The following is a 13,362-nucleotide window of genomic DNA, read 5'->3' as shown; positions in this document are numbered from 1 at the left end:
TGATAAGGATGCGATGTTTGCGATTGAAAAATCCTTGATTGAATGATTTGCCGTACCACCACCATTACATTTATTTCGTCAATAAAGTATTTTTATAATTTCAATTAATTTACCTTTTCATAAGTGATTTTTTTTTTTAAATAGGACACAAGGTAATAAGAAACTGACATACATACATACATACACTCGAAAAACATTACCCCCTCAGAATATTACCCCACTCAGCAGTCGGGTAAACGAACGCACTCTATCTATTTTCATTCACAATTTCCGGCCAATACAACTACTAGTGAACTGATAATTTTAGATTTATTGTCATTTATTTTGATAAATTATTTTCTCTTCTTTGCATAAATTGCATACTTTTTATCTAAAACAGAAACAAATTATTTACAAAGATAATTTTTGTTCGTAAATATATAGGTATGCCTGGAACATTTATTTACGTTATTATAATATATTATAATAAATGTTTATAAGCAAAATAAAAGTAGATATTCAATAATCTGCGAGTAGCACACCTTTAAATTGTTCAAATATATCATGTTAACATTGTTTTTCAACTATGTAAACATTTTTACATAAACTCATAATGAAACATACCCAATACAAAAATAAACTATCTCTTGACTTTTTTAGCTGAATAATCGGGCGCGAAAGCTTCGTCATGAGAATACCTTTTCGCGATTCGTTGAAATTTTAGGAGGTGCCAACTTGACGGCATTCAATTTTATTTTGCTTATGTTGTCAGAATTATTACCAGTTGTACTGAGCAGGTAAATATCGTCGCTGTATCTAAGATAATTTATTTTTATTTATTGGATTTCGACACGATAATGAAGCCCTGCTGGTTCAAATAATTCTTAAGGATTTGGCCTTCATATTGAAATCATAAAATGTAAGTAGTAAATTGCCAATTTACTGTTTCATGAACTTTTCTATAGAAGGTTGTGGTATTGTAAAAGTAGCAGCACAATTGATAGAGTGCGATACTCGCGAAAGAAAAAATGTAACGAATTGTATAAATATCACTTCCAATAATATAATATCCATATTTTAATTGCATGCATTACTTATTGCACGCATAACTTTGCCTCAGTGTGTGAATTTTTTACGCGTACGATGTTGCGTTTAGATGATTTTTCATTTCACATTATTTTCTTTTTATATGCATTACAGGCAATGAATAATGAATTGTAAAAGATAATCGAGTGCCTGTAATGAGTTTACTAACATTTTTGGGGCTGAGAAATGGAGAGACAACAGTGTAATTCACTTCAAAACTTTGATGAGCCTAAATCAGAAATTTTGAAAAAAAGATTACTAAAATCGGCCAACATCTCGGTTAGTGCCAGTCCATCGCAGAATAGCTCGCAACACAATGTGCTACTGAATACTTTGCGAGTGAGTTCAATAATGTGTGTGAAATACGTTATAAAGTAACCAAACTTGACCTTATTGACATTGTTTACTGTATTGCAGGCGCCAACATCGAGCAGCATGATTGTGACGTCGGTGCCGGCGCCGCAGAGCTCCATGCCTATCGCTCACAACCTGGTGACACACTCCATTGCTCCAGTCAAGATTCATACCAACAACTCTCCTTACCCGTTGCAGCTGTCAACAGTACATGTGCCCGTGCAGATTCCGGGCTCCACTTCCAATATTAACGTCCCTGTTCAGTTATCGGGACCTAATAGTAGTGTTCCTTTACAAATAGCCCCAGTTAGTCTTCCGCTTCAAGTCTCTGGCACAACAAGTGTTCCCGTACAATTACCAGCTGGGGAAACCATAAACGTTCCATTGCAAATTCCAGGTGGGGGCCAAAACATACAACTTGCTGGTCCTGGATTGCCCTCTATGCCAATTCTTCAGAATACTAATCAGTCTTTAAGTTCTATTATTCATGTCCACATGGGTTCTAACCCTAGGCCTGCCAATATGGATGGCAACTCTGACATGACTGTTTCAAGTTCCTCTCAGTTACAAATGACTGATTCATCTGGAGTTCATATAAAAATGAATACCCCAACAAGTGTATCTCATCAAGTGCAGGTGGGATCTAATCCTGCTGTGGTACAGATTCCGAATTCTTCAAGCAATTCAATACAACTGACATTGCCAAACTCTGGGAATTCTGGTGCAGTGCAGTTGCGTGGTGCAGCCAGACCCATGCCGCATGTGGTGTACATTCAGACCCCAGCTGGGCTGAAGCCAATGACTAGTACAGATATGATCAGCCAAGCCAGTACTAGTGGGAATCCCCCACAAATTATAGTGAGAAGACCTGTAAGTTGTTTTTATTTTGTTTTTATTTATGTGGAGACTATTATAAACACTGAATTATTGAATTTTCTTACGAAAAATAATCTAAACATTTGATAAATCTTATCTATTTGGTTCAGTACACCAAATAATTTGTTAAAAGTATGAGTAATATTTATTTGTTCATCAATTTTGTCCTTTTATTTCAGGTCACTAGCAATCCAAACATACACCTGATATCAAATGTCAACAAACCTAACATTGCTCCTAAAGTGACCAGCCAAAAGTCTTCCATCCTGGCCCCAGCAAATCCTGGCCAGCCCATTGTTATCCAAAAGCCAAAGACCAATGACAAAATGATGGTGCCAGTGAGCATTGCTCCTGGTGCCACAGGCAAACAGGCCATAGCTTACCTGGGGTCAGTGAAGAAAGCAAATAAATCAATACCAGAAAACCAATCAATACTAATATCCAATAATCAACCAAATGGAAATTCAAACAATCAGAAACTATTTTTAACTCCAATGATGCCTAAAATGCAGAACACCAAGTTTATATTACCTGTTACTTTGCCAGCTACAATGGCGTCCAAAGGTCCTATTATCAATCTTCAAATAGCAAATGGACAAATACAAAATGATCCTCAGGGTAATAGCATAACTGTTATGAGAGACAGTATGGAGGCATCAGAGATGCCGCCACTGCAACCACTCGCAAAAGTTATGAGTGTCAATGGAAAAGATAATAATGGTTCAGTTCCACAAAGTCCAAAGAGTGACAAGACATTTGCAGTGTCGATCTCAGGTTCGAGAGCAGAGCCTACAGGGGAACAAGGAGAATATACTCTGTCTATACCAGAAACGAACTCTGCGATGAATGATGACATTTACACTGTGTCCATAGCTGATGATGAAGGAGGACAAACCAGGGAGAAATCCTTCACGTTAGCTATCCCTGAGAAAGGAAAGAGTTTGCTGAATAGAAATGTCATCGACAGGAATGAAATCGGGGCGGTGCCTATCGCCGCGCCTGCTATATTACGCCGCTCTAATTCCGATAACAGTGAAAGAAAAACTGTAAATGCAAGTTTAAAACGACGAATATCGCTATGCAGTGAGAACCTTTCTAATAAGAACTTTAAATTAAACATGCCACAACAGAAACTGACAGAGAAACCGGAAGAGCAGCAGGAGCCTGAGAACAATGACGACCACCGTGTGCCCTCGCTGTTTTGCGATGAGAAGTTGGAAGAAGCTAAAGTTACTCTTGGTGATTCAGATGCTGAAGATTACAGGGAAGACAAACATGACTCTGAAGAAAAGGGTAACCATGATGATTACTATAAAGAGATAGAAGCCTTGAAAAACAGGGTTCAGAGGGATAATAGAGTCAAAAGAGAGAGTTTAGACTCTACATTAGAAGAAGATCCTCCTGGGTTAATGTGGAATAATGGCGTTGCGCATCTACGGGGAAGTAACATACAGTTCCAGACAAATGAATTTGGGCTCATTGATGTCATTGACACAAGTGATGACCATGATGACATATTGATTCCGAGTGCAAAATATCAGACTCCGTTGAAGCAACGGGCCGAGAGGGCTGGGCGAGACAAGAAGCCCACGTCTCCCGAGGACATGTACCGGTGTGACGGATGCGGCTGCCACGGCATGGCGGCTGAGTTCATCACGCCCAACTTCTGCAGCATCACTTGTCAGAGTGAAGTGCAGAAAATACAGCAAAAGAAGAGAGATAGAGAAAGAATTGACCTTCTCAAGAGGAGAAATAAAATGAGAAAGCTGCTTATGAGGAAACAACTCTCTGACACAGATTTCATGTTGGACAACAGGGAAGAGAGACTTCCCCTGAAACATTATGATTCTGCTCCAGGGGATTCTCATGTATCAGACTCTATGAAAGCGAATGACGAATTTATAGAAAACGAGAAGTATCCTTGGATGTGCGGGAAGAACGGATTCTCTTGGATGCGGTATCTCGACGTTTGTAAGGCTAAAGCGGCGCCCGTCAAGTTGTTTAAAGATCCGTTTCCGTACTCTCGCAACTGTTTCAAAGTGGGGATGCGGATGGAGGCGATAGATCCGCAGCACCCGTCACTGTTCTGCGTGGTGTCGGTGGCGGAGGTGCAGGGGTACCGGATGAGGCTGCACTTCGACGAGTATCCAGATGTATTTGACTTCTGGGTGAACGCGGACAGCCCGGATATCTTCCCGCCGGGCTGGTGCGAGAAGAACGGCCGCTCGCTGAAGCCGCCGGCCAGCTACACGCCCTGCACCTTCACCTGGCCGCTGTACCTCAAACAGATGCGCGCCGTCGCTGCGCCTAAACATCTGTTTCCGCACGTCGGTACTACGGTAAGAAAAACTTTATTAATTAACTTCATTATTAACTTATTATATATTATTAACTTCATTGATCTATAAACAAAAAAAAGTATTGTTTTATACAAATTGTTATTTTTTTTGTAGATGATAAAACCAAACGGTTTCCGAATCGGCATGAAACTAGAGGCAGAAGACCGCAAGAACGACCTGGTGTGTGTGGCCACCATCGCCGATATGCTGGACAACCGGCTGCTGATCAACTTCGACAGCTGGGACGAGATGTACGATTACTGGGTCGACCCCACCTCGCCCTACATACACCCTGTGGGCTGGGCCGAAGAAAATGGCGTGTCACTCACTCCTCCTAATTGTAAGTATCCATACTAATATTATAAATGCCAACGTGCATGTGTGTGGCTGTCTGTTTGTTTGTCCGTCTATCACGGCAAAAAGGAAAGATATTTTTTTTTTAAGTGGAGATAGTTGAAGTGATGAAAAGTAACATAGGCGATTTTGTCTCTTTCCAATTTTATTCACCCCGAATTTAACTTTTTTCGCCCGGGTTATTCATTCATTCATTTATAAGTTCCATAGAGTGAGGAATAATACCCAGTGGTTTACTTACATGATTGGTTATTGTATTTTTTTGTTACTATGAAACCCTTAGCTATATAAATAGTCGATACTACGTAAATATGCTTGCTACTACGTGAATTTATTTACAAACGTGATCACAGCCATATTTAACTTCATGCATGAAAATAAAGGTTGCTCAACTTAAATTATACTCTTATACAACATTGTTTCCATAATAATAAAGTGTGTGTATAAATAATATCCAACGGCATCTCGTCTTGGGCGTGTCGTATCATTGGCTTTGGAATACATGCATACATAAAAATGTATAAAAATACTACCTAGTTTCTCATTAAAAATTCGAAACACGCAAGTTTATGTTTCGTAAGGATTATCAGAAAAATATTATTATTAACATTTACAACTACGAATAAATATTTATTCGTAGATTTACAAGTATTGAAAAAAAAACAAATAAATTAAGTGTCACATTACAGTGGGTATTAGTACCACGTAGGATAAACTCAGAATAATTCACGTTCGAATTTCAAAATAGGAATTAATTTTAAATATCATGTTTTGAAAAGCAGAAATCATTCTTGTGTTTTGATTTTAGGTATATAATATCTTGATTTCTAGTACTTGTACTTAGCTCACGCTCGTAATCCTCATAGGGGTGGGCCAGGCCATAACAGCTAAGCTAAAACAATAATTACTTTTTGTCATCACAACTGTATTTATTCAAGTAATAATAACAGCTTTTACTTTCAACTAAATTGACTTTCTAACGTGTGTCAGTAACAGGTATAACTTACTGTTATTTTTTTCTGATTACATTATCATATTTGCGCAATAACAGCGGCGATTACATTAAAACGTATCTTGCGCGCTACAAAGATAGACTTGTGGGAAAATATTGTGTTCTTAACAGGCGTTTATTTAATATTAATAAGTAATGAATAACATTTGTTTCCATTTCTCGTGTAGACCAGTGCAGTGTAAATTAAAACGGAATGGAGTGTTGTGTTAAGGCTTGAAGTAGTGATATTTTTATATCTAAAAAAATGTATACTTGTAATACCAGTACCTGACGAATTATTCAAGTTAGGTAAGCACACCCCAGATTAATAACTAGAGCAAAACAATGTACCGGTATTAAGTGTTATAAACGAAATAATATGCAATATAAAATAATACAACAGACATGAACCAGTAAATATTTGTGTGTCATTTAAGCTCATATTAGCATGTATCTGTGAGCAGTCAAGAGATTGTAATTTTGTTCCTCATTGTCCCCATTAACTAAATGAGGATAACCGTGTCCACGAAACGCGCGTTTATCAGTCACTCAGTCGACGGCGCGGCGCGGGCGCAACACGTCGCAACATTGCAAGTTAGCTGGTACCTTTCAATACTGTTTTCATGAGATAAAGGTCTAGTTTATTCTAGGTATAGCTGTTTTGGTATTAAAATGGTAATTTATGGGTGATTTTTATAAAAATAGAATTACTATTTGTTTAATATTAACTTTGCTCAGTAGGAACGTAAGTCCGTGTAAAAATATTATTATAATATTTATGACTTACAGAACATTATAAAGTTACTTATCTATGCCCCTTTGTTTATTCCACATGCTTATTTAATGGTTTGAAACACGATTAGGTCGCGCTAGTTTAGAAACCATTTGCGGATTGTTTCTCAGTCGTATTTATAGAGATATCGCGTGTTTTAAGTTACAAAGACTACTATTTACTTAAGTAAGTAAGGTAAGTCGGTTGGGTGTGAGTACTTAGTTCATCTTGCGATGGGACTACCACAATAGGCTACTTGACAACCTAGTCAACTTCAACCTTTTTCTTGTTTCTGGCTTACAACCTAGTCAAATAAGATACTTTTTACGAAACGTCACAACGAAATTTATCTTTGGAGTTTGTATGGAAATACTGTCCTGTGACGTCCTCAATAAAAGCGGTCAAACGTACTCATTGTTACTTAATTCATAAATAAAATTCAAAAATAAGTTGAAAAGTAAAATGAGATGAATTTTGATCATGTTAGATTGGCTTCTATTTCTAGATTAGAATTTTATAATTTATCTCTGACCCACTCAAATACCCTATTGGGGTTACTTAAGTAAGTACGTAAGTCGTTACATGATAGATGTCAGAGGGCCCTTTCGGCTCAATAATAAATAACACTGTCAGAAAAGTTGGTGAGGTAATTCATAGACCTACAAACCATACGAGAGAAGTTATGCTACATTTGTAATTCAGCTGCTCCTCTCGCTGCCCTCTTCTCCGATCACTTCACCTCTGTGAGACAGTGTTTATATTCTTTAGCAGCGAGTGGAATGTTAAGCACTACACTAATCCACGCACTAGGTCGGGTCCTTTTCGTTCCGCACAGAACTCGCTAATTGTGGAAGCGAAGGTCAGCGGCAGCGTTTACACTAGTTCACACCCCGGACACTTTACAAAAATTTCATTGTAACCGTGTGCCGCTTAAATCGTAAGTGCGAGTGAGACACAATCCCCGCGCTCTCCCCTTTACTCCTTACAGACTTATGGCCATTTAAGACTAAACTAAAGTAAGACGCAAAGAGGGTGAGGGCATCGCCCGATATGATTTGGTGCGGGGCGGAGTTACCGTTCTTTACGTGGTATTATTCTTTATTCTATGGCTGGCTTTCCTACTGACTTCCGCGGGCTGAATATAAATGTTGTTGGATATCGTTACGTAGTTTTTACAACGGTGGACTCTGTTGCAGTCTACAAGGACCCGGACACGTTTTCGTGGGAGAGCTACTTAGAAGAGACGGGCGCGTCGCCGGCGCCGCCGCGCGCCTTCAAGACGCGTGCGCCGCAAGGGTTCAAGCCGGGGATGAAGCTCGAGGTCGTTGACCCTAGGGTGAGTGCAATACTACACTTGGATTTACTTAATCATTATACTTAGCTACTCAATAGGCCTTCGTTGTAGCCCCTTTTTTCGCGTTCCTAGATTCGACTCAATTAAAAAACCCATATCGGTAACAGGTATATGGATGGTTCTTGGTTATTTTTTTTAGTTCGTTGCTCATAGAAATGAGCATCTTTAATTTTATTAAATGATAAACAAATATGTGAATCCTGTGATACACTAGATATTGGCATCATGAATAAATTTCCGCGAAGTCCCTTTTTGACCTGGGGGTTAAAAAAGTTCAAAGCAATTCATCTGAAAGAGCAATATTGCTATTTCACATTTGTTTGGTTACTTTTATATGCGCAAATGACAAATTGCAATATTGGTTTTTTAGTTTAATTGCTTCGATGTGGCCATTCATTCGTCATGCGGTAAGTTTTGAAATCTCTTTAAATAAATCTATATTGTATGAATGCTGTGAAATTGTCGTAAGTGTTTAACTTATCAGAGTACTTGAGGTTTCCTGTCTCTGACGCGTCCATTGTTATAACATTCAATACAGTTAAGAAATAGAGTTCCGATAACGGCTTCATTTAATCGCGATTTACGTGGTGTTTGATTTAAAATGATATCAAAAACAACTTCGAGTGCTGTAAGTCAGTATCAACGGCGATTTGAAGTAAAGAAGTGCTGTGGTATCAGTTTTGAACATGTGTTATTACAAAACGATGAAGATAAACTAGGTTTAAAAGAATAATCCGCGCCACGAAAGAAGTCGACGGATTTTAATGAAACTAATTGACAAGTCATAATAATTCTACGTAGGATCTGCGACAGTAGCGCCACAGCCGCGGGACTTCCTTCAGACTATATTTTTAAACCTAGTTTAACTTTCAGTCTTCATTTTGTAATAACACTGTATATACATATTGTGCGTTAGGGAGCTGGATTTAGTAAGGGGTACAGAAAATGGTGTCATATCCATATATGGGATGGCTATTCATCCCAAGTAAAATGACTTACCTCAGGTACGTAGCTAAGACGCACCTAGATATAATTATATCCATTTGAAATTTGACTAATCCTTTAACCGTAAATCGTGGCGGCAAATTCGTAATTGTTAAAATATGAGGCAATTTTTCCAAGATTTCTTTTGTTTTAGTAAAAAAAATGAAAAAAGTAAAAAAAAAGTCAAAATCGATAAGTTGTTTTTTCCCCAACATGCATGCCACGTATTTTGTTCGTATTTTGACAGAACGTCATGACTTATTTGGGTTCACATATTAGCAACAATCGACAAAACGACATAATTATGTCGTCAGGATCGATAAAATGACCGTGACAAAATTTTATCTCGTTGCGCATGTTGGCCCTACTGGTCGAGCGCCAACAAACAACATTTACATTTCATTCATTTGTTGTCATTTAAAATTCCCACAGGTGCCGTTCCTGATCCGCGTGGCGACGATCAGCGCAGTCCGCGGGCACCAGGTGCGCGTCACCTTCGACGGCTGGGGCTCGGAGCTGGCGTCGTGGATGGACGACGACTCCCCCGACCTGCACCCCGTCGGCTGGTGCCTCAAGACGCAGCACCCGCTCGAGCCGCCGCTCAGTCAGTATATTATTGACGTAACATAAGCTCACGACTATATCTCAATGGGGTAGCCAGAGATACATCCATCGCAGGGTGAACTAAGTACCCACTCTTCACCGAGCTGTCTGTTAGACCAACGTGATAGATAGTGGGCGGAATTTGTGCATTTGTCTTTAAAAAAGATAGAAGAAATGATCTCTTGCCACCATAAGGTTCATCATATTCATCTGGTATTCAAAATAACTGCAAATTGACTGATAACCTGCGGCTCTGTTCACCCCATTAGGGATTACGGGCGTGAGTTTATGTATGTATGTAAATAGAAAAAAACTAACACATTACATTTTTTAAGTTTAAACCACTGTTGTAACAGTGGTCGCAATAATATTTATTTACGTAATGGTATAGTCGCGTTAAAACGTATATGATCTGACAATGCCCTTGGTATATTTCGGTCAAGGTTTGCAGAAATATTTATGTGCAATGATACAGATTTACTAAAATTTGCATTTTTTTTAATGTCAGTAAAAATTCTGGACAGTGTAGATAGCACTGGTACCAGATAAAATAATTTTAAGTGTTATTGTGTCTATAACACACCAATTCTTATGACGAACTTCTATCGTTCGCCTAATAGAGTATTTGACTGGGTGAAAGATAAATTATAAAATGCTAATATAGAAATAGAAGCCAGTCCAACGTGATCAAAAATCTATAAAATATTCTTGAATTTTATTTACCAATTAAGTAGCAATAAATACAACGTTTGACCGCTTTTATTAATGACGTCACAGGACAATATTTCCATACAAACTCCAAACAAAACTTTGATTTTGACGTTTCGTAAAAAGTATCTCATTTGACTAGACTGTCAAGTAGCCTACTTATAAATCTTCAGAAACAGATGTAAAAGCCAATGAGTAGTGATAGGTCTTATCGTGTGCGTTGTGAGGTGGAATACCAAACCTCATCAATCCTGGTATCAGGGTTATTACTGAGCCGCCACAGGCCCCTGACATGGCTCATGCACGGATCATCTTATTTTCGGACAATCAGGTAATCAGCCTGTAATGTCCTAACCAAACTAGGGATCACAAAGTGATTTTTGGAATATGTCCCCACCGGGATTCGAACCGGGGCCTCTGGATCGTGATCCCAACGCTCAACCACTGGACCACGGAGGCCGTTAGAAGTGATAGATGATCAGCCCTTTATATTGGTCCATTATGTTGAGAAAAACGCGACCAACGTCAGGAGCGAGTATATTTGTAGCTGGATTGGTAGGAAGCCAATCGGAAAACGCTTGACTGCTACTAGTTCGTAATGTATGCCAGTGTTAATGCAAATATTTAGATGTTGATTTTTTTGAAGGATACAAGCATATTAAACAAGCCGTTGTGTTACAGCGGCTGAAGAGCTGGCGGTGGCGGGCGGGTGCGGCGTGGGCGGGTGCCGCGGGCTGGGCTCGCTGCGCTACGGCGGGTTCAAGCAGCACAACGCCGCCTCCACGTGCCCCTACCGCGCGCCGCCGCCCACGCTGCCCGACCGCCTCGCGCCGCACGCCGCCGTCGACCACGCGCTGCCCACCCCGCGCAGGTATATGCACCCTGCACCACCCTCCTCTTTTATGTTTGGTGTCACCAGGTCGCAGACAACCTATCTCCGTAGAGAATTAGATAAAATTGTAGTGGCCACCCGTGATCCAACTTGTCGTCCAGGGGGGGTCACGACCGAATGGGCTCGTATTCGAATAAAAAAAAATATCCCGATGAATTTGCTACATGATTTTTTACGCTGCTCACACTTTTTTAACTTTCAAAAATATAAGTAAATAGCTTATTGCGATCCAATATTTAAAAAAAATACTTGTGTTATTTAAATAATATAACTGGGAATGGATTTCATGTTGCACATTATTAATCAAAAATCATTCGAACAATTTGAAAAATGGATTATTTCAGTCAAAAAGCATTCGAATATCAAATAATTCATTATGTAACAAATCATATTTGTTGCAGGGTTCCAGCTAAACCGAAGTCGATGACGACCAGCACGCCGACCAGCGATGCGGCAAAAGAGAAGTACGTATCCAAATCATATTATAAAATTAACGTCTGGCTGGCGAGGAGTGGGTCTACTATACACCTCTGCCTAACCCTTCGGGGTACAGGCGTGATGCTCTGTTGTTAACATCATTGTTATTTTCACAGAATGCCGCGAGGGAGACCACCAAAGCATAAGAGAGTCGAGGAAGTCGGGAAAAACGAAGTATGTAAAGAAAGGACAAAATATCTTATATTACGAGCTCTGAGTAGCATAATGTGCCAATTCGGACAACCACCAACTTAACTACCTTAATTTGACAGGCTTAAACTAGCTCCATCTTTTTCTTGTGCTTATTGTAAGTGAAGAACGGCTAGTGCCGTTTAAGAGGTGTCAAGTACATGCCAGGTATATCGGCTTTATTGCTAATTTGGTCCAGAATAGGCACCAGTGTCAAACTCACTAGTGTCATTCATTTTATTGACGCATTCAAAAATATATTTTATGCGTAGATTTTATGCAACTAACGTGTAACGCTCGAATTCCACTATTTAAAAATTAATAACATCAGGTTAAAAAGGCAATTCAATGCAATTCATCAATATTGATATATCTTGATAGTGCGCACTTCTTTATGCACAAATGTCATATTGCAATATTGCTTTCTAGATAAATTGCTTCTATGTAGCCTTTTTCACCCCCCCAGACGAGATTGTTGTCAAACACATACCTATTTCTAATAATAAAAAGTATGTTATTATACTTTTCATCAAAAGAGATGTTTTAATATAAAATGTGTCCCACCAGGCTTCCGATGACGAGTCAGTGTCCAGCGGCGGCGGCAAGCGCTGGCGCGGCTCCCCGCGGCCGCCGCGCACGTACTCGCGCGCCGCGCCCGCGCAGCCCGTCATCCCGCGCCTGCTGGCCGCGCGACACATCGCCGCGCTCGAGTTGCCGCCCGACCCCACGGACTGGTCACAGGTTCGTTTAGCCAAGTTCTTTAGTGTTAGTAATGAACAACAATCATAATGTGTCATGAATCTTGATCATGATTTCGTTAGCGGTTCGTTTATGTTTAGTGGTTAATTTTTCACTCAATAATTCTTTGCACTAATAATAATCGGTCCATGTTCCAACAAACGTAACTTGAATAAAATATATATCTTTTGTTTCTTTCGTACTAAGCTGTATACCATTAATGCGAAAGAGATCGATCTCTCGTCTTTTTCGCACTAGGCGATTCTAATCGTGTTACGTTTGTTGGACCATCAATAGAAGCTTTTCGGATTAAGTAAATTCGAGTCCAGGTGCTAGAAAACCGTTATTTCGATTTTAATCACGTGCGTTTGTATATTCGTAAAGGAGGACGTGGCGGCCCTGATCACGCGCATAGCGGGGTCGGGCGCGGGCGAGGCGGCGCTGGCGGCGCGGCTGTCGGGCGCGGAGCTGGTGCTGGCGTCGCGCGAGGAGCTGGTGCAGTGCGCGCGCATGCGCCTGGGGCCCGCCATCAAGGTGTACGCGGCCGTGCGCCAGCTGCGCGCCGGCCTGGCCGCGTGACGCCGCGCCGCGCCCGCCCCGCCCGTGCGCGCCCCTCTACACGACCTGGCCATGCGCCCCGCCGCCCCCGCCCTGGCTGCACGCCCG

The 13,362-nt window shown here is 40.3% G+C and overlaps 1 protein-coding gene across 1 annotated transcript; it reads left to right on the top strand.

Annotated features, from left to right (window-relative positions):
* Positions 1-776: 776 nt before the first annotated feature.
* LOC126367619 (uncharacterized) lies at positions 777-13,275 on the top strand. Its single transcript, XM_050011234.1, has 12 exons — positions 777-898; positions 1,180-1,404; positions 1,483-2,289; positions 2,475-4,634; positions 4,749-4,974; positions 7,948-8,087; positions 9,522-9,693; positions 11,082-11,271; positions 11,694-11,756; positions 11,886-11,943; positions 12,526-12,699; positions 13,081-13,275. Exons 2-12 carry the CDS (start codon positions 1,252-1,254, stop codon positions 13,273-13,275), a joined length of 4,338 nt encoding a protein of 1,445 aa, XP_049867191.1. The 5' UTR covers positions 777-898; positions 1,180-1,251.
* Positions 13,276-13,362: the final 87 nt, after the last annotated feature.

Source organism: Pectinophora gossypiella, chromosome 6 (assembly GCF_024362695.1).
Source record: "Pectinophora gossypiella chromosome 6, ilPecGoss1.1, whole genome shotgun sequence".
Taxonomy (NCBI): Eukaryota; Metazoa; Arthropoda; class Insecta; order Lepidoptera; family Gelechiidae; genus Pectinophora; species Pectinophora gossypiella.
The sequence above is the reverse complement of the archived record's forward strand: the minus strand, read 5'-3'. Positions and strand labels throughout refer to the sequence as shown.